This window comes from Vitis riparia, chromosome 4 (genome assembly GCF_004353265.1).
Source record: "Vitis riparia cultivar Riparia Gloire de Montpellier isolate 1030 chromosome 4, EGFV_Vit.rip_1.0, whole genome shotgun sequence".
NCBI classification, from domain to species: domain Eukaryota; kingdom Viridiplantae; phylum Streptophyta; class Magnoliopsida; order Vitales; family Vitaceae; genus Vitis; species Vitis riparia.
In genome coordinates, this window is record NC_048434.1 from 7,080,790 (window position 1) to 7,103,771 (window position 22,982).

Genomic DNA, 22,982 nt, shown 5'->3' on the forward strand with positions numbered 1-22,982 from the left:
CCTTCCATGCAAACACAATGTCTTTATTGTGTCCCACGAGATTGCAGAGTCAAACAGACAAACACCTTATATGGGATCAAACAAACCCCCACACTAAGGTCAAGAATCGGCTCTGATACCATTTATAACGGCTCGTTCCCAACCATGTAGATATTGTCTACTCTAGACCCAAATGTATTCTCACGACTTTAAAACATATTTATATGATTAAAAAGAGTTCATACTTATATAGTGTTAGAAACTTTCTCCCTTATTTGATGTGGGGTATTACAAAATGGATTCTTTTCTATGTCTTATGCTTTTTTAAATTAAAATTATTTTTTGAAAAAATGAATTTATTGTTTACACAAAAGTCATTTGTCAAAGGATAATTTATTTTTTTGAATATTGAATTTGTCTTTTCATCATTTTTTCTATATTAAACCCAAACTCTTTTTTACGTTCACCTCATCTTTTCAAAAGATGGATTCATCATTTTAATAAATATTCAACTCATTTTTCTAAAATACTTTTTTACACTAATTCATCTTTTTCAATGCAAGCTTCATATTAAATTCAATTTGGTTTAAACTATGAAAATTTTAAAATTATTTTTATAGAACGTGAAAGTTTATAGGTTCACTTTAGGTAACACCTAGAGAAGGTGAATGGATGTTTCAACGTTTTAAGTCCAAAAATTTAATCTTTTCAATTATTTAACTATTTCTTTTAGGAAGCCCAAGAACATTCAATACAAAACATACAAGATTTTTTTTTTTTTTTTTTTTTTTTTTTTAACGAAAAACCACTCACATAATGTGTAGATATAAAAACCATGGGGTCAAAGATCTCTAATCACAAGTCCATTGTTCAAAAATATAGTATACAAGTTTACCTAACATATTTATTCATAAGACTTACTCTCCAACACCTACATTGAACTTCACATCTGTAACACAACACCACATGTGCTCCCAATGGATCTTACCTTAGCACCTGAGGGAATGCAGATCTTCTTCTTAACCCAACAAATGTAAAGACAAACATTTATGAGAGTTTCAGGATGAGAAGGCAAATTAGGTTACAAAACCATTTTTAGCATGGTATTTATAGAATTTAAATATCTAGTGGAATCAAATTCATATTTCCAAAATAAAATCAATTAAAATATGGAAATAAAAATATTGGCAAAGAGATTAGGATCTTTGCACGAACGCTTGAGCGCTCCAAAGAGTGCTTGAATGCTCTTCTAGTGCTTGAGCACTCGAAGAGTTTTAAAATAATTTTTAAACCATTTTTTAAAAGTAGTTTAGCTCAACTTAAACACATGTGGTCTACAACTGAAAACCCAATAATTCAATAGGATAACACCTTGAGGGGAGAGAGAGAAAATGGGTTAATAGGTATTTTTAGCTTTTTACCTTAATAACCCAAAAAGATGAATTTTTTTAATACAATTAACTCCTTTGAGAATATAGAGAATATTAAAAAACAATATAACACACAAGACGAGAATTATTTTATATGGAAAACCTCCACATAATTGCACATTTAGACTTGAAGCTCTTCCAAATGGATGTGAAGATTGTATTTCACAATGGAAAACTAGATGAGGAGATCTATGTGGATCAACCTATTCAGCTTGAGGTTGAGGGATAAGAATGCAAAGTATGTCACCTCAAGCATTTAATTTATGACCTAAAACAATCATCTAGACAATAGTACTTTAGATTTCATAAAGTAATCATTTCTATTGGTTTTGAAATGTTGAAAGAGGATCACTATATGTATGTCAAACGATTAGGGGAAAGACTTCCTCATTCTATCTTTGTATGTTGATGATATTCTATTTACTGAAAATAACATGGATATGGTTGTCACTACCAAAGGATGGTTGTCCTCCACTTTTGATATAAAGGAAATGAGGGAAGCAAATTTTGTGCTTAAAGTTAAGATCATAAGGGATCACTCAAGAAAACTTCTTGGTTTGTCTCAAGAGACTTACATTAAGAAGATTCTAGAGCAATTTTAGATGCAAAATTGCAAACCTATTGACACTTTATTGAGAAGGGTGCACCTTGAGCTTTGACCAATGCCTTAAGAATGATGAGGAAATGAAACAAATGACAAAAGTTCTTTATGTGAGTGCAATTGGAAGTTTGATGTGTGTTATGTTGTGTACTTGACCTGACATGCTTTGTAGTTAGATTAGTCAGTCGTTACCAAAGTAACTCAGGCTCTGTTCAGTGCGAGCAGTTAAAAGGATTTTTCATTATCTCCAAGAGACTAAAGATTTTGTCATCTATTATCAAGGTGGAGACTTAAAATTTAGAGAATATTGTGATGCGGATTGGGCTAGTGATAGAGATGAGCATAAATCCACTACATGATATGCTTTCATACTTAATGGTGTCATTATTGCTTGGTGTAGTAAGAAAAAAATCCTACATTGATCTATCCACTATGGAGTCAAAGTATGATGCTTGTTCAGTGGCCATATAGGAGGTTATCTAGGTGGGAAGATTCTTTCAACATTGAAAGTCATGCCTCCAGTCAAAGAGTCCATCACTATTTTTAGTGATAACATGACTTCTCTAGCATATAGTAAGGATCCTAAATATCATGGCAAAACCAAACACATTGATATTCATTTTACTACATTCAAGACATTATTGCACAGATGAAGGTAGTCTTAAAACATATCTCAACCAGTAGAATGATGGTTGATCCGTTTCCAAAAACCATTGCTAAAGATGTCTTTCAAACTCATATGAGGAGTTTAGGACTTTGTGGACTTTGATTTGTATTTTGTTTTTAGGCTCCTTTTGTTTTGACATTTTATATATGGGTATGCTATGCATTTGTTTTTCATAGATGTAGATTCCATTTTAGTTTGATTGATACCACCAACATACATTATTTGATTGTTACCGGGCTTAAATTGGTCCATTCACATGGGCAATTACCCTAACACTTAGATGGCGAGCAAGATGAAACGATATTTATTTTGGTGCTAAAAAAGAAAGCAAAATAAACTACATGTTTGGAATGTAGCCTTAGATAGGCTAAAATGAAACATATAGAATTCAAATTTGAAATTATTCCACAAATTCATATAACCTAAACAAAGCCAAATGTGAGATCTTATGCAGGTGTTTGATGAGTGATTATGCTAAGAAACTCATATTAGGTGCTTAAGGAAACAACTAGACTAAGATTCATACGACGCTAGGGAGTGACACACCCACTCTTGTGGGAACTTCGTCATACCATACACATCATATTGTATGCGCTATCTACGACCATTGAAGAGAGTGGTTGAATGGATTGCTGCCTCAACACCATGTGAGCCCTTATAGACTACAATAAAATTTACTCTATATCCTTAAACCTAGGACTATGTCATGAAGTAAGGGTAATATGTTGCTACTTTAGCATGTAACCCAAAGATCATGATTGATATGATTTAATAAAATATGTTAGGAAATCGGTCAAACCTAAACGGATTGACATGAGTGGTTAGGAAAGATTGTTAGTAACACACCACCATTTATAACTGATAGTCCAAACAATTATATCAACTTTGTGTTTGATATAAATATGAGTAAAAATATGTATATAAGTTGGGATTAAGCATCTTTTAATTGAGATATGACTCATTGAGAGGCTTTTAAAGGTGTTTGAATTGGTGTGATTAACAGGTCTAGAGTATAAACGAGATTTTTTTTTAGCGATGTGCTGTGCTAGTGAGATGGACACTTAGCATAAGCACTCATACTTCATAGTTTCTCATCTTGTCGCACACTCCATTTTCTATATGAAGAAAATGACTTGATGTAAGATTGGGAGAAAAAATAGGGAGATTTTATCCAATATGGACAAGTGAGAGATTTTATAATTTAAATGTTTTTTTAAATTCACCATCCACATATGGGTCAAATAAAAAGGGGATGGATAAGTAGATGAGTTTCCATGAAATTCAAAATTTGTTTTTGAATTAAATTGGTTAAAAACATAATGGAGATAATTCTCCATTTAATTTGGAATCCTTATCCTTCACCAATAAGGTTGACTATAAATAATAAGATTATTGGTCAGTCTCATACAAACCTTATTCATTGCACTTTGAAATTGACTACTATTTCATCTTATCAAAAATTGCAAAGATATTTCTTGTATTGTTTTCAAAGCTATATTTATCATTCTTGCATGAAAATGTTGAAGTGTTGGAAGAATATTGTGGAATTGTAAACTTTTATTAGAACCTAAAAACCAAGTATATAGTTAAGGTATTGTATGGAGAATCCTTTCATAATGAAGTACCTCAGAGACTTGTATTGAAATTTGAAGACCATAAATGTATGCAAGTTAGTGCCCTACCATGTATATCCATCATCTTTCCTTTACTTTTTATTGCTTATTAACTTTGAATTAAATTATTTTATAAATTAATAAAAAATTTGAAAGTTAACCACCATTTACCTCATTCTCGAGTCATTATTTTATTTGCTATAGAAGACTCCACATTATCGCGAAGTTTTCTATAGCAAATATAAAATTATTGACAATCATTATGATTGAGCATTAATATGGTGATATAGTCAATATTGTGAAGTCTTCTATATCATGGGAGGGTAATATAATCAATATATATATATATAACTCTTGGTTATAGTTTTAATCATAATTAGAGCCTATAGGGAATGATTTTGAGGGGTTATAACATTTCCTAATGCTTTAAAATGCTTTCTTACAAAAATTATACGTTTGTCAAACTTTTTCTTATAAAAATTATATGTTTGTCAAACTTTTAAAAATCTAGAGAATCACTTAAAATGATTCTTTCAAAAATCACAATTTTCTTAAATTTTATAATACATGACACAAAGACATTATTAAAGCTATTAATTTATTTATATCTAAATACTAAATGATTCTCCTTAAAAATGGTTTTAATGAAATTGCTATTAGTAAAAGCGCTACAAACTAAAAGAACACTTCCAAACAGAATTCTTGGTCTTCTTCCATGTTTTATGAGAAATGTTTCAAACTAGGAGAAAGTTAAAATCAAATATATATATATATATATATATATATATAGTTACCATATTGTATCACTCACCCCTTATATCACACATCTACATAGTTACTATGTTGTATTGCTCATAAGATTATAGGATCAAATAGATGGATTTTGCCATTAAGAGATCAAACCCACTACATATATAGCAACATAGTCAGATGTTAGACATTACAATCACCCAATCAAGAACTTCTTCCCCTCAACTTCATGTCGTATCAATCATTAGATTGTGGGATCAAATTCACAAGCTCCCAAAGAAGCATTCAAGATCATTATGATACTATTTGTAATTCCCTATAAGATTGTGAAATCCCCTTATGTCGTGTCACCCATGGGATTATGGGATCAAATCCTCAAACTCCTACTCCTGATTTTTAAATCCTCATGGTAAAAGCAGAAGGTGCATAACTAACCAAAATTTATCAACATTTCGAGCCATATAAAACATAATTAATCACAAAATTACCCATTTAACCTCGATGATTTTCTGAAAAATCGTAATTAAAATCACCTGTACATGTTATTATAGTGATAATAAATTCAAACCTATGAACACACACCAAACAAAAAGAAACAAACATACATTATTATTTTTTTTTTCAAGTGTTTCTTCATTCATTGTAGTGCTAAACAATCTACAATTACAGACAATCTGAGAATTGAAATCTTCCAGAATTCTAACAAGCGTGTGTGAGGGTGGATCTTAAATACGAATGAAATTCACCCATCTATGCAAGATGGATGACTTACTCTGTTGGTTTCGGTTCAGTATCAGCTTGGTTACATGATGAAGATTGCTCCCCTGATGGAGTGGCCGTGATGGGCTTCTTGAATTGCACCAAGATCATGGTCATGTTGTCACACCCTTCACCACCAGCTGTTGATGGAGCTAAACACCTATCAAGTACTCGTTCACATACTGCAGAAAGCTTGCTTTCCTGCATAATTTTCATTGTTTGGTATCAATTAGAGGCAAGACCTTTTGACAAATAGCTTGTCACACATTATTTTGGCATGCGTGGCGGGAAAGAAATGCCACTATTTTTTAAGATAAGTGGAGGATGATAGAGGGGTTGTGGGATTTACTTTACTTCTATTCCTCTTTCTAGGCCTTGTAAACCGAGGCTTTTAAAGGTATTCTTCTCAATGTCATCCAACTCAACTGGCTTTCGGTTTGTAAATCAAAAAGGTTTGGACATCCCTGAGAGGAGTTGCGTTTGTAGTAAAAACCTTTTGCATAGATTCCTTGTATAGTAGAATCATATTACGATCGGGTTTTTTTGTAATAGCAGACAAGGCTCCTCATCCTTCTCATGCTTTTGTTAATACAAATATATACTTCTCTTGTTTCTAATAAATAAAAAAAACAACAGTTATCAAACATTTTTCTTGCTCCTGCTTTTTAACATTATAAACAAAGAAAACAAACTTAGTCAGTTGTTTTTCTAATTACACTTGAAAAGCAGAAGTTCTAAAGATGAAATTAACTTACCGAGATCAGTTGCTCCTGTATAAAATCTACTAGTTGCTGGCTTGACATGCAATCCCTGGAAAATATTTACAGAAGGAGCAGAGTTTCAATTATCATAAATTAAAAGGACTGAATCCAACTTCACCAAGTTACAATCATGAACAGGAGATATGTATTGATCATATATGTTTGTAGGAGAAACCCTAGCAAGGAGTGTCCCAGCAGTTCTGATCAAACAAAATTGAGCATTTCAGGCATGCACTCACCAAGATGAGCAGGAGAAATTGTGAGTCATATGACTGACAAGAATAATTGAACTAACCAAAACAGCACAAATTATGTAAGATTTGGAAATGCAACAAGGTATTCACAAAAATAAATAACTCAGATACATGTACAATAATCCCAACTAAGTGGGTGTTTGGTAAACCAACTTGTAACTTAAGTTATTAAGTATTAAGTTTTACCAAACACCCCCTAAGTGATGGACTGACTATATCACAACACAAGAAACCAATGACTAAGGCACATAGAAATTGCCTTAAACCTCAAAATCTAGGTGAGTACTTATCATATTTTTGGTGTAGCAAACCCATTAAAATTCCAAAAGTGGTCCTTTATGCACAGAACTGGAATCAGCACTCCATTCCACAAACCAAATGAAATCATAGTGTTTTCACTAAGGTTGCTCATAACCTTATGCAAAAGGAAATATAGAAAATGGCTCAAGGAGCCTCAAAATACACAAGACATTCAATACTTCGTTATAAACCAAATTCAATATTCTCTTCAACAAAGAAAAAAAAAAGGAAAAAAAATTAAAAAAATTAAGGTCTTGTTTGAATACACTAACCTGTTTTTTGTTATTAAAAATAGAAAGTAGCAATAACTTCTATACAAAAAGTGTAGACATACTTTTTAACACTTCAAATTTTTTAAACAATTTTTAAAAACCAATACTTTTTCAAGTTATAACCATTTTCTGTTTTTTAAAATAAAAAACAGGAAATGCATCCAAACGGATACTAAACCTTTAAAAATAAAAATAAAAAAGTTGCCCTTACTTATAGTTCTCTTACAACCAGAATGACCTAGAGTGTATACTAGTAGAACATGCACTGATCTTCATATCAATGTCCATAACTGTGTCGGTGTACTTGTAAAAAAGTAACAAAATGAAGCAACTGACTTCTTCATTGATATTTTATCCTTCCTTGGGTGTCATTTTTTGTTAAACATTCAGCCATGAACAATTTATCTCTTTCATAATAATGCAAATACTCCCCTTATAAAAAGAGAACAAGAATGCAAATATTTTCACAACATAGGATGACAATATTATAGCCACATCAATATAAACCTCCATTACCATTACCTTAGATTCATTTTCTGTTGAAGTGAGGCAAACCAAAACTAATTTCATACTGATAATTAGGATGCAGGTAAATTCATCCTTCGATAAAACTAATGTAATGCATTTAACTATCAATGCAATTTTACAGTGAGATTCTATATTGAATTGACAAAGAAAAAAGTATAAGATGCATACCATATGCCATCACATGCCAGCACGATAAAATCATCATCATCGCAAAGTTCAACCTAAATTTAGAAAATGAATAAACATCAGAAAAAGTAGAAAGAAAAAGAATTAGGTGAAGATTTGATGACATTAGTATGAAGTGCCACCACATGCATAAGTGTTCAAGATCCAACATCTATTGTTTTAATAGGAAAAAAAATATACATAAAGGTAACTGAAGGGGGCAAACCCCAGAGTACATGGGTATAAGAGGTACCCCATAGGAACAAATAAAGGAAAAGAGCAGCCACAAACAAGGCCATGACCTAACAACTATGAAGGAAGTACAAAATAGATGTAATAAACTTTAGATATAGATCAAAATGCAATAAAAAGAGCATGTGCTTCTTCCTCCCATTTTCTTGAGGCTTCACACACAAACAATACATAGACAATTTAAACCCCTCTTTGTAGATCTTCTCCTTTTCCTTTTGCCTAAGCTCACATGCACAAGCATTCATGTTCCATTCAAAATAAGAGCATATTGTCACGGACTTAGTCGTTCACTAAGCTCGTGCGGCACTTAGGCAAGTCAAGACGCTTGATCTTGCTAAGTCAGCCTTGATCCCCAATGCTTAGCTTGCTCGGCTAATACACTTGCGACTCGAAAGCTTAAGAAGCTTAGTAGGCAACTCCTTAAAGAATGGAAGCTCTTTATTACTCAAAGAAGCCTTTACAAGTGCTTGGAAGCTCACTTGCTTGGTTAGGAAGTGATTTGGGTGGTGGCATGGCCAAATGAGGCCCTCACTTATTTATAGGCACCAAGGGAACTCTCTGGAACCTTGGAGGGTTCCTTACAAATCAAGAATATTCTAGAACATCCTACCCTATTCTATGTACAACCCTATGTACTAGAATATACAAGAGATTCCTAGAAGTCTCTAGAAAGCCTTGGACTCTTCTCATGCCTTCCACCATAGTGTAGAGATGTGTGGACATCTCTAGGCATTTCTAGAACCTTCCACACTCTTCCCACCAATGGCTTAGTGTAGATGGCTCTAGGAGTTTCCAAAAGTTTCCCTCCTCCTATATAAGCCCATGGGGAGGGTCATTTGAAGCATCCTGTGACAATATGCTAGACATTTGATCAAAATATAGACCAAGTTAAAGAATTTGGACAACACCTCCCTTTTGAAAATCTTCTATTTTTGCTTCAAACCCATTTCATTTTCTCAGACTCCCACTCAAACTATGTGACACAAAGCAATTCTACCAATGGTTGTCGTGCTTATACATGATTCCTTTCTCATAAGAATTTGAAATGAGAGTACATTTGTGTTATAAGTTTCATTGAAAATGTCTAGTTTTCTTAATCTTTTGGGAACCATAGTTAAACCTTTCATCAAAGTTATTTCTACTTTTTCTCTCACCTTTTCTATGGTTGAACTCTTCATCAATGTTATTTCTACAATTATGAGAGAAAAATAACATTAAACTTGCTTCTTCTTTGACCATGGACATAATCAAAGTATACATTGTGCGGTAAACTTTTCCTGTATCAATTATTGCAAGGAAGAAAGATACTTGTAGTATACATACTGAATAGCAATTTTATCATATTGTAACTATTGCACAAGGCAGAAGATACATACAGTGTTTATATCTGGATTGGCGGTTACAATTTGCTTTTCAGGAGGCAAAAATTTGTTCTGCTTGAATTCCATATCACCTACAATAAATAGAAAACTTGGCCTGTGACATGAAAACTAAACAACCTCTCTTGTGCATGTGTAAATTCTGTTTAACTTGGGAATGGATAGCAATGGCCCTGAGCTTATGGAGCTAGCTGCCACTGCACCTTGGGTTTTTCTTGCAGCCTACAGAATGGGCTGGGAGTCTATAAACCCCAGAACAAAATACCAAACAAATAACCAAAAAAGAAAAAAGAAAAAGAAAATTAAAAGAACAGACAAACAAAAGAAGGAAAAATAAGTAGTTCATTAGAAATTTAGAAGTGTCAAACAGGCAAGCACCTATGGCTCTTGCAAGATTTAAACTTCCATTGACTCGGCCTGCATGGATAAAACCACCAGCTTTTAAAATTCGCTCTTTCTCGACCTCGAGATCAGGTTTGTGGTCTCTAGACAGATTGTAAGCCTGCATTACACACACACACAAAAAAAAAAAATCAAATTAACTACAAAATGCATATTTTATAGAGAATCTATCATAAAAATGAAAATGATAATAAAAAATAAAAATAAATTCTATGTTTTTTATGCTAAAAAATTCTGAATGCCAGAGCCTGTCCATTCATCACTAATCAAAATTTTGGTTACATCTTTAACTGCCTATGGTGCAGAAGTCATTTGGTTTTGTGTCAACTGTCTTTTCAAGAACCAAAAGAAAAAAAATTAAAAAAGGAGTTGCCTTCTCACAGTTGGGCAAGTAAAACATGCTTAAAGAAGTCTCTCAAAAATTTCCTGTCACTTACCTGACCCTTCCTAGAAATTACACAACGAGAATCACCAGCATTAGCAACAACAAGTTGGTTATTTCTAATAATTGCGACACAGGCTGTACTCCCAGAAGTTGGTCCAGCAAAATCAGAATGAGGGCCCTGGTTACAATAGTTATAGAGTAACAAGTAAATCATAGAATAATAGAAGAAACAGATAAAATAAAACTCATCAAACAACTCTTTCCGTATATAGCATCACCTAGAGGATATGGGATAGACAATTCCAAACATGAATTACAGAATTCCACAGAAGCCACATTCTATTTGCTGATATAAATGGCATACCCTGCAATGTACCCTAGATTCTTTGTTTACAATAAAAAACATATAACTCTTGAAGCTGGCCTCTGCTTCCCAACTAAGTCTGACAAGGGCAGATAGGATTCCAATCAAAATATGTATCAAAATCCACAGAACAGTCACACCAATGAGGCTATAAGTATCTTTCTTATAAACTCTTTTCTATTGCAGTTTCTCAATTATTATAGAATACAATCTAGAAGGAAAATACATAAATAGAAGAAATATCACCATGAATCCTCATAGCACAGTTTTAAATTTTCAAGTAGCCTCAACATCAAATTTATTCACTCATCAAAGAGTTCAGCTAACCTATGAATACATGCTTCCCAGTAACCATGGGAAATACTCATCATAATAACATGACCAAACAACTACATGACCAAATCCACAGCATACACTTCAAGAGATTCAAACAAAGAATAATATGCTTAAAGTAACTATCTTTCATAAAGCAAATGCTAATGAATCAAACAAAAATAATTTTTTTTGACGGTTAATATTTTTTTTTGGTTGGGACTCAATCAGAAACCTCCCACACCCCATACCCCACCCCACCCAAACCCTTGCCACTTGATCAGGCCTCAATGGCAAATCAAACAAAATATTGCACAACTCATAAAATTCATAAAATTTTGTGAATTTTACCCAAAACATCAATTCATAAAATTCAGCTACCCTCAATTAAGAAGTGTAATTCTGTTGTTAAAATCAAGTATAAAAAATATGAACTCTTAACACTACATATATAACACAAATCTTAATGAAGATGAAGCAAAGAAATATTCCTCTATTTGAACAACAGAGCAATGTAGCATGCATTTGAAATCAGTTTGGATTTCTACCAAAAATTTCCACATGATTAAAATAATTTTAACCAAATAAAATTCAAATTGATGAATGTTGAACATTAGATGAAATGTTTTTCTAAAAGGAACTTCTTTAAACCTCCATAAATTGTCACAAAGAATTTTGAATCAAATGTATGCCAATGCTAGAGTAAAAAGCTTGTATGCCAATGCTTAATATTTTTTTTACAGTTGCCAATAGTGTAAGAAACTACCTCCTCAAATGCCCAATCATCAACATGGTCATTACCATCGCTGCTGCTCCTTGGAGACCAAATCAAACCTTCTATCATGCCAGTGAATTTGTTTATTTTATCTCCTAGAACAGCTAATTCCCTCCACCCTCTCTGTCCCCGCATCATCTCATCCATTCTACATCAAGAGTAACACATTTTTTTTGGTGAAAGTCAGAACCACATAAACTAAAATCAGAAGTGCTTGTCATCAGAGAGAGGGGGATAAAGGTAGCAGAGCTTGTGCATAATCAATCACTTTATGATCCTAAACCATTAAAGTATAGCACCATTACCAGATCATGATCACACCAGCTGCTAAAAAATAGAAAATAGTGGAAAGATAATCTAAGAACTAACAACCTGAAAAAGGATTTCTGAACAGAAGTTCCCAAGTCTCCAGCTGTATAAGCTTCATTCTTGAGCACCTGTTGGTGAAGATACTTGGCACAAAACTTTGCAACTACCTTACCTGCAAATTAAAGGGCTTGGGTGAGCAGCAAGAACCTAAATGCAGTGTTATGAGAGACAATTCTATCTAATGTTTATACTTCATGCATAAGCTTGATCATGAGCAGAAGGGATTGGTGATTTGTAATACAGTTAACTATTACAGTGTTTCCTGAGACGAAGGCCTTCCACCACAATATAACAGATGAATTTGGCATAGCTAAACGAAATAATAACTGTGTCATGAGACATTGGATGTGGCAAAAGAATGAAATATAAAAATGAATTGAAAAGAAACAAAGTTCACCCCCACAAAATAAATAAATAGAGAGAGAGAGAGAGAGAGAAAAGTTAGCAAGTGAGCTAATAACATTTTAACAAAAAATGGTTACTCAAACATATGCAAGATGATGTTCTAATCCTAACTACCAATGCTTTCCATAACATGAAAACTTAAACTGGACAGTACCACCTACCACGATATAAATCTAAATGGTAAGAAAGGATTAACTTCAAATAGAATACTTAGTGATCAAAGAGGAAACAATAATAATAATAATAAATAAATAAATAAATAAAAAAGATACATTTTCTCCTTAGAAGTGGGGTTGGGGCTGGACTGATGGGGGGTGTGGAATTCCATGGCTGGAAGAAGAATGAAACAATCTTGAAATCATTATTTTTGTGGCCAATGGAAGATCCTATAAGAATAGTTCTTTTTGTTTTATTTACATTAAGGGTTGCCTCTGAATTAAGAGCCCATTTCTGCTCCATTTTGCAGTTAATGTTTCCTTCTTTTTTCTTTTGGGTGCTTCTTGTATACTGATTGTACTTGGGCATGATGCCACCTACTGGAGTTTTTTGAAATCAATATTGTAACAAAAATAAAGATAAAAGATATAATTACCCATGCTTGATCACAACCACATTACCTAGATCTTCCAGTTTGAGTCCCATTCAAACTCATCAAAGTGTAAACTTTTTCATAGGAACAAACTGAACAAATTTTAGATAATTCTTAACATCATATTCCACCAGTTTGTATCAAGGAAAATGTTTCAAATTTCGTTCCCAACTTCAGTATTCATAAAAATGATCAAATATTAAGAAAAATACATCACTATTTCGTGTTTCTTTGCTTTAGGATCAGAAAAGAAAAACAAAAGTTTCATAGTAGATCAGGCAGCTTCCAAAACACCCAGATGCGAAGTGCTGAATTATTTGCATTAAAGCATGCAGAATATATTGTACATAATCATCAGAAAGAAAAGAAAAGGGATTAGTTTATAGCAAACAAAGAATGAAAAAATATGCAGGACTAGTACAACTTCAAGTAACAAAATATTCATAAACTAAAAAGAAATTTAAACAACAAAAGACACCATACATTTGCAGCACTTTTTAAATTAATTAAAGTTTTATGAACACATGATACATCTGTATCATAATGGCAATCCAGATTCCTATAAAGAGGAAAAAAGTTATGGCCAATTTACATGCTTCAGTGTATGTTACAAAGAAATAAATCACAAAAGAAAATGTACAGTGAATAAAATTTTTGGTTGGATCCAATTGCATATAGGATCTATTGTGAGCAAAGTCATCTGAATTCCTGAAATTAATCCAATTTGATTAAATCAATCCAAGTTAAAAGGAAAAGATAAATAAATGAATTGAAGGTAACACAAAGTACAACACTTAAATATAGAATGAACAAAAGAACACCAAAAACACCAGACATTTTCTTACCTCCATGGCCATCATAAACACCAAAAAACGAAGTGGAAGCATCCAGATCAGGGTATGCAGCATGCTAAAATAACAAATAACCATGGTAAATAACAGTATATATATATATATATGCATAAATAAACTAACAAGTTCAATTTAGTGCACAAATTAACATTTCCAATAAGCCAAGATCAAAATGTTGAAAATTAAACATTTATTTGTGAGGATCATGACCAAAGGCAGACAATGCCAAGATACCAAATTTGTAAGCATGAAACAAAAACATGGAATTGCAGTTGAGTTGATAACCCATCTTACATTTCTCTGAAATGCACTTAAATTCCTTCAGACTATATAAAATGGAAGAGAGATGATTTGACAAACTGAATCCTCATCTCTCTTCCATTTTGTAAACACTTCACATTTTCAACAAACAGTTCAGTGACGATCAGACTGGAACACAAATTGTAAACAAAATCCATCAAATACACTTCCCCACAACAGACAATGTTTAAATTTGGATGGAATTATAATTTTTTGGCAGTCACAATTAAGCAATCACAAATAAAATAAGTGTGATATTTTAATAGAAAAAAGAAAAAAAAATTTAAGCAACAAATCACACACAGAACCTACATTAGAAATCAAATATCTACACAAGTTAAATAGGCACAAGACTTTAGTTGTGTCATTTAGTTAATAAGAAAGGAGACTTTGGTTTTGTAATGACCTAAGGATGAGTTCAAAACAGAAAGCTCAGCAGTTCATTTGGTTTTGCAAAACCAGTGGATGCACTGACCATTTGTAAAACCTGACTTCCACTGCAGTCACATCTCTACCTTCAAGTTCAAAGTCATGAGATATGATATGATAATGGCAAGCAAATAAAGAAGCTTTTATTACAGTAAATCAGCTTTAACGCTTTTGTTGGACAGACACCCAAAGAATCCTCTTTGTTGGTTTTCTAACTTTTCTTTTTCTTTTTTCCCTTTTTTTTTTATATCAGGAACAACAAATTCGTATAAATGAATTAGTAAGTACAATAAACGACAAGATATCCTTCCAAAAAAATATAAATAAAAAGAAAAAAAAAACCTGATAAAAATGTAAAAAAAAATCTTAAACACTCCAAGAGACAATTGAAATAAGCTACACAGAAAAATATTCTCTTGAACAAAAAGACAACTGATTTACATGTTCATCATGAATCATAAAATAGAACCAAATTAATCAAAACATATTCAGTTTGATCGATATAGAGGAAGAAGAAAGGTGTCCCTCCTATGACATAGGATATGATCACAAGTCCAGCCAAGGCTCATGTAGACATTTAGGGTCTATTTCGGAACAATTTTTAAGAACAGTTTTCTATTTTCCAGAACAAAAAACACAGAAAGCACATTTGACAACCAAAAACTGTTTTTTGTTTTCTGTTCTTAAGAATAGAAAACAAGATATTTTCAGATAATATCTTTTAGTTATTTTCTATTGTTTTCACTTGTTTTTTGAGGGTTATTTTAAGAAATAATTATACAACAATGTAGAATAATTAAAAATAAAACACTAGATATAAAAATTATTTTTAGAACATATTTAAAAATATTAAAAACAGGTTAAAACATTTTAAGTTTCCAAACAGACTTTTGTTTTATAAAAATTAGAGAACAATTTTCAAAAATTGTTCTCAAAAACTATTTTTCAAAATTGTTTTCGAAAATAGTTACCAAACAAGTCCTTATTGTCTTTACTTTCATACTAGTTGCATGTGAAAAATCAAGAGGAATAGGGTTAACCACCTCTTTAAAGAATTTCTATAAAGAAGTAACAAATTAGGCTCAAGAGAAGGGAGGTCTAGGGCATGGTTCAAAGTCATAGTATCAGTCATCAATTCGGGAGATCTTGAGGACCATCAGTCTTGGTATCTCAAATTAGTATTAGACCATAGACATAACATGATAGTAAGGAAGCTTAAAAAATAAAAAATAAAGTTATAAAGAAGGTACCAAAAAATAAATACAATTAAATAATCCAAAAAATTTAATAAAATAAATTTTCATCACATTTAACATTGTTTAAAGAGTGATAAGAATATGTATTCAACCTAGTCTTTAATATTAAAAATTCTTTTATTTCATAGCTTCATGTTAAATTTAATTAATTATAAATTTTTAAAAATTAATTATGACCTTGTGCCTATTTTTATATTCAATACAGTTTTTTTATATTTGAAATTGTAACTTGTTAAATAGTTTTTTTTTTTTTTTTTGGTAACATGTTGGTTTGACAAGTATTTTGAAAATTTTAAAATATGCCTTGATAAGATCTAACCTCTAGGTGATGTTTACACCAATAAATAGCATCAAAGAACAAAAGATGTTCGAGTCATCTCCAATTCTTGAGCAAGACCACTAAATCATCTCTCAATAGATTGAGTTATTTCACAATAAATCAAAATACTGAACTTCAAATATTGGTATCATAACAGGCTTAGCTGAAGCAGATACCACTTGGTCATACTTTTGTGAGGTTATTTAGTTATGTTGGGAATTTTGTCCTGTTCATTCTCATTTAGGACTCCACAAGCTTTCATGTAATCTACACTACTTATGAAGACTCGAGATTGCAACGAAATCAATCCAGGATGACACAGATAAGTAGGTTTGAGTTATTGGAAATAATGACATAAAAGATACAGAATGTACTCATATGGAAATCGAGCATCAGATTAATCTATAAAAAAACTTTAATTGAATATTATAGCAGAGGAAAAAGGAAGTTGGGTATGTGAAAATTGAAAAATGGAAATTTATATAAGAGTACGCAAGCATCCTCAATGACAGCCCAAGCCCTCCTAGTGCTTTAAGTGGCCTTAAATAGTGCTCAAGTGGTCAACACTGGATTGATCTAGAATCACTAGTTTCCAAGATTTCCTGAGTTTCCTAAACCATTTTTTGATAAAATAAGATTTTTAAATCATTTTCAAGTCCATTAGGTTAATTCAATATATATACACCTCATATCACGCGATTTTGCCTTTGTTGCACCTAAGCTTTATATTATCACCCTTTGTACTTTAACAAACACTTTCACAAAGAAAAATCACAATTTATTGAGTTTGTGGTTGCAAAATCTCATCCCCTCAAGTTGTTGAAGAGTCCTCTAAGGAATATGGAGATGTTGCATCGTGGATGTGAGAGTAGGTGTAGGTACTAGCAAAGTAAGTCTTAAGGATTACTAACTACCAAGTAAAACTATATACCTATTTTTTCATATTTAGTGGATTTAGCATTGTGATATATTAACCCTGCGATTTTTACATCCGCAAGGTCTCTTAGAGATTTTGTAGGTGGCTTTCAACGAAAATCCCATGCCCTTTTGTGGGGTTGCATGTTCTATGCTTTTATTGATTAATCATATCTTAATCAAAGAACTTGGAAGAAAAATTAAAAATTGGATTTTTGCGCATATATTGAAGGAAATTACAAGAGTAATTAATTAAAATTCACTCCTATAAATAAGGTAATTATAGTCAATGATTGTGAATATGTTATTCAAATCCCATTATACCAAATACATCCAAACAAGCACCATGTTTTAGATATTAAATAGCATCCACTAAATAGATGAAATTCAATATCTATAAATGGCCCTTGGAGAGACACAACTTTTATTGTCAACCCATTTATGATGTATAAGAATCTTAGATTCCTACAAGACTTAATTTAATAATTTTATAATGCTATCCAAAATGTTATATTCATTTATACAAACATAATAGAGGATTGTTTCAGCACTCCCTTTACTGAAGGATTTGTCTTGGATGCTAGCAATCAGATGATATAAATTAACTCAAGGAGATATGATTCTCTTTTAAGAAAGAATGTACATTCCATCTTAAGCATGTCTCCACAATCCTAACACCAATTACCCAAATACAAAGTTTTTAACTTTGCAAGATCTCACTCTTTGGCTCGTCAAAGCAATCAATACATAAATACAACATACACACACACACACACACACACACACACACACACACATATAGATAAGGAGATATCCTTGCTTTATTGGAAGGGTTGACCCTTGTGAATTTGTCGAGCAATTACAACATTTGGTTGGAGGAGACTAGTCAATGGTCATAGTGATAATGTGAATTGTGTCATCATAATGCATGTGATAGTATCTCCCAAATGTGTTCTCATAATTGACCTCATCCAACATATTTCAAATACACTCATTACCCTTGAGTCACACCATTTCATTGATCAAGCCAAATTCATGTGTATTAAGATCTTTTTAGATAGAGTTCCCTACTTATTGAACTAAATCTTGAAATGTTATTATAGCAGGATTAAATATTGAACTAATTTTTTATTAGAAAACAAATTTATTAGAAGAGACAAGAAGAACAAGTGAGAGAAGACCTTGTTCACAATGTAAGAAAAAGAAAAATGTGGTAAATAAATAAAAACAAGAAAAAAAACCACAAGCCCCTATAAACTAACCTAGAAGGGTCCATGAGTACAAAGTTTGCATGTAGCATTGAAATACATACCATGACATAAGAAACTAACCCATAAGGGTCCATGAGAACAAGGTTTGCATGCAGCTTTGAAATACATACCATGACATAAGAAAAAGGCAAGAAAAATACAAGGAAAAAGAAAAGGAAAAAAAAAACTGTTAGTTTTTAGAAGGATTTCACAAAATGTTAAAATGAAAATTTCAAAAAAAAAAATACTGATATAATACCCCCAAAAAATGTTTAAAATAACTTCTAAAAGAACAGGCTTGCTCCATATTAATGAATGGTGGTGCACAACATTGCAAGTTATAATGGACCAAAAAAATATTCAAGGAGGGGAGCTAGAAAACAAAAAACTTGGATGAGAATGGAAGTAGGGATGGGGTCTCATCAATAGATAAGAGCAACCACAAGGAAAAACACAAACAAGAAAAAAACCATAATCCTTACCATACAAGAAATAATACCATGATGACAGCAATGTTGTCAAAAGCAAAAGGCGATATTAAGGCGATAACCTAACAATAGTAAGGCGATAAAAAGATATACATATATTTACCTATTCGATATTCAACCAATATAAATGTTGTCTTCAACAATCAACACTAGTAATTTTTCATCACTCACGATGTCTTATAAAATTAACAAAATAGTAATAATTATTGAAAGTGTTAAATATTATACCCCATATTATAAAAAAACATCATATTGTTTAAAGATATTCATCCTATCTAAATGTATATTCTGATTTTTCAAACATCTAAAAAGCAAAATAAAAAACAAAATAAGAAATTGAACATTCTAGAGAAGCTTTAGGCATCATCATCATAGTCATTATTGAAATTAAAATTGTCATTACTTCCATCAAGACTAGATTGATAACCCTCCATCTTATTATCTCTATGATTGATAATATAATATTTTATCTTATACTTTATTTAATCCAATGTTAGATTGAATGAAATTATATCTAAGTATGTTTAATCTTAATTCATGGTCAAAGGCGACCACCTCTATACCTTGTGCCTTATCCTAAGGCGATTGCTTAGGTGTTGCCTCTTTGAAGTCGCCTTGCCTAGGTCTTCAAAAGGTACCCTGCCTGATGGCCTAGGCGACCTAGGTGATTGCCTTTGATAACATTGGATGACAGTGACTATCTTTTTTGCCTCTCCCTTATTGTATAGTTGTTCCTCTCTTTAAGGGATAACTCATCCTTCGTGTACTATCTTGTATGTTGTGTGTGTGCATATAGTGAAAGCAAATATTTAATACATAACATTACAAACAGAAATACTTGAAGAAGAAGCTTCATAAAAAAGCAGATTAATTCAATAAAACAAGAAGTAAAGAAACTGAAACAACCATACTGAACAGCAGGTCAACAAAACAAATCAGCCAATAATCTAATTCTTTCAACTTCATCAGCAAAAATATGGTTTGATGCCCAATGAATCATTAACAACAAGGCTTCTTAGATTGATTAATCTGCCCAAGGTAACAAGGCCCCTAATAACCACACATCACACTTTTTTATAGCTATGGAAGCCTTATCAAATAGATGATTTTCCATTGGATGAAACTAAAGAAATACCATACTAGCCATATTATTAACCATTAAAATAATTAGCTAGCACAGTTTTCAAATGATGCTGTTAAAACAGATGAACCAAATTGGCCAAAGTGTGGCATTGTAAGAGGCTCCTCCAATGATTTCGAAATTTTTGTCTTATCTGAGTTCTCTCTGTTATTAGCAACATTGCTTCGTTTATTGAAAAAAGACCAACTTCAAAGGCACTCAAAATAGTTTAGTTTCATTTTTATCTGACTAGAGCTGTGAGGCCCATAACGGAAAAACTAGCATCAGAATAATGTACCACAACACAACAATATAATTGATTCCTCCCAAGATGGATAAAGATACAAAATGGATGACGATTCAATATATCAAACCATAAATACTAATTTTCACAACCCAACTCAATTTGTCTATGACATGCATACATCAGACAAACCCAAATGCAATCAACATATTTTAAATTAGAAAGGCCAAAGATTCCACTGTTTACTCACAGCATCTTCCATGGTTGCGCGCCATCCTTGCATGGATGATAAACCATATCTAACCCTGCCATTCTCACCATCCTCAGATAACTTCTCAGTTTTTGGAGTGCTCAGGTATATACCCATCTCTAGCTGAAACCGAAACAAATTAAGAAGTAATGAGTAAATAAAGAAAATTCTCAATCACAACAAGATTTCAACCCAGAAAAATGAAAATGAAAAAGGAAAAAACAAATTGATAACTACTATTTTCTCTTGTCATCAAAAGGTTTGCTAAAAATGAAGGCACAAAAAAATAAAAATCCAAGAGAACCTATCAAAAAAGAAGATAGCAAAATACAACACTCCTCAGTAGAGAAGTAGTTCCCGAAGCATCATCAGATTGTGTAAATGCTAGTGCCCCGTATGGTTGCTGGGAAAAAAAAAACATTAGATTTTCCACTTCCTTTTAATCATCAGAAACCGAATGGCTCAAAAGCCACCAACAGAACCATTCAGTCCTGGAAAGTTTTAAATCTTCTTGGAGATAAAAACAGCAAATACCATCAGATTCAATGATTAAATTTCCTTCATTTGACAATCAAAGGTCAATCTAATTATCTTCAAATCAAGTCAACTTTTACCAAATCCTAGATCGGATCAAATCCACTCAAAATCGACGTAGATTTCAAGCAATAAAACACAGGAATTAGTTACCGAAAGTTCAGAATAGAATCTTCAAAACTAATCAACAGTTATCAATGGCAATTAACTTAAATCAGAAAATTAAAGACCAACTTCAAACAATATCAAATCATTATGACAAAAAAAAAAATGAAGATCAACAACAGATAGTTTCAAAAAGAAATCGAGAGTCAGATTATAATTGAAATATAACGAAAAAAAAAAAAACAGACCCATGTAATAAAATTATGTGAAATGAACACGATGAACCTAAAAAATCAGACAATTAAAAGAAAAATCGCGCAGACCCAAATACTAAATCGAAATATAATGATGGAATCACAGAAGAGTAACATCAGAATACAACAAAATTTAATCTAAAATCCAAAAAAAAAAAACAGGAAAAGGAAAAAAGAAAACCCAGAAGTTAACTTTGAAACAGAAAAGATTGAACTAAGGCAAAATCAGCATAAAATTACAGGGTGTACTAGGGTTTAGGAGTGTGCTTACAACTGCCCGATTGGGCGTGAATACGAAAAATCGGATCAGAGCGCTGAGGACGGAAGTGGGGTACAATCTGAGCGTGGTTTTTTTTTCAGAAATAACAAAAACCAAGAGAAGTATTCCCGTTATCTGAGAGAAAAACAAGAAAATTAACAAGACAGAGAGAGGAGGACTAGCCGACGAAACTAGAGAGAGAAATACAGCAGGGTGGAGAGAGAGAGAAAAAAAAAAAAAGACTTTTGTTCGATAAGTGATGAGAGAAGATATTTCGGGATTATTTTTTTAAGGGGGTTTGGATTGGCAAACGACTCTTGGCTATGGTGGTGTGACTACTCGTGATTTGTGCCTAATCCCCAATCGCCCCCACATTTCCTTCGCCATTTAATTCATCAGTGACTCCATCACCCTCCTCTCCTCTCAGTGCCTGCTGCTTCAATTTTCTACCCCTATTTTGCTTTATGAATGACCCCAAATATCATTTATGTGTATAATAAATGATAATAATTGATATCTATTATACACATTAATTTTTTTTTTTTTAGGTCTATTCAATAAAAAGAAAAAGAAAAAAAAGTTACAATGAATTGGAAAAATTTAGACTTTATTTGGAAACATGAAAAAAATTTACCTTGTTTTTTATATTTTTTAAAAATAAATGTTATATGTAATATTTTATTTTTAAAATAATAAAATAATTAAAAGATTTTCTTCAAAAACATTTTTAGCGTGTTTGGTAACGGCTTTCAAAAGTAGTTTTGAAAATAATTTGAGTCTATTTTCAAAAATTGTTCTCTCATTTTTGTAAAATAAAAGTTTGTTTGAAAACCTTAAATATTTTAAAATAATTTTTATATATAATATCTTATTTTTAATCATTTTATATGTTCGTATAATTATTTTTTAAAATAGTCTTAAGAAAAATAATAAAAAACAACTAAAAAATATTTTTTTTAAACACTCAATTTTTTATTTTTAAAAATAGAAAACAATTTTTAGTTCTCTCCCTATGCTTTTGATGTGTTTGACAAATTATAATAAAAGTGTATTGAGAATAATCATGTATCAAGCATTTTTTCAAATAGTATTAGGAA

At 31.9% G+C, this 22,982-nt stretch overlaps 1 protein-coding gene across 1 annotated transcript; it reads right to left on the reverse strand.

Moving 5' to 3' along the window:
- Window positions 1–5,560: 5,560 nt before the first annotated feature.
- LOC117912795 (probable protein phosphatase 2C 60) lies at window positions 5,561–22,248 on the reverse strand. The gene is made up of 11 exons (XM_034827509.1): window positions 21,898–22,248; window positions 20,734–20,856; window positions 14,157–14,220; window positions 12,321–12,429; window positions 11,940–12,096; window positions 10,550–10,675; window positions 10,089–10,212; window positions 9,708–9,784; window positions 8,083–8,135; window positions 6,555–6,609; window positions 5,561–6,000 (listed from the first exon to the last, which is right to left on the reverse strand). The coding sequence occupies exons 2-11, from the start codon at window positions 20,848–20,850 to the stop codon at window positions 5,809–5,811; spliced, it is 1,074 nt and encodes a 357-aa protein (XP_034683400.1). The 5' UTR covers window positions 20,851–20,856; window positions 21,898–22,248; the 3' UTR covers window positions 5,561–5,808.
- Between the last annotated feature and the right edge of the window lie 734 nt (window positions 22,249–22,982).

Bases quoted from the DNA above. Each gene is read 5' to 3' on its own strand.
- LOC117912795 (XM_034827509.1), bottom strand. From the start codon at position 20,850: ATGGGTATATACCTGAGCACTCCAAAAACTGAGAAGTTATCTGAGGAT. The intron at 14,221-20,733 runs GTGAGTAAACAG...TTGTTATTTTAG, and splicing joins GCGCAACCATGGAAGATGCT to CATGCTGCATACCCTGATCT. The intron at 10,676-11,939 runs GTAGTTTCTTAC...TATTGTAACCAG, and splicing joins ATGATTGGGCATTTGAGGAG to GGCCCTCATTCTGATTTTGC.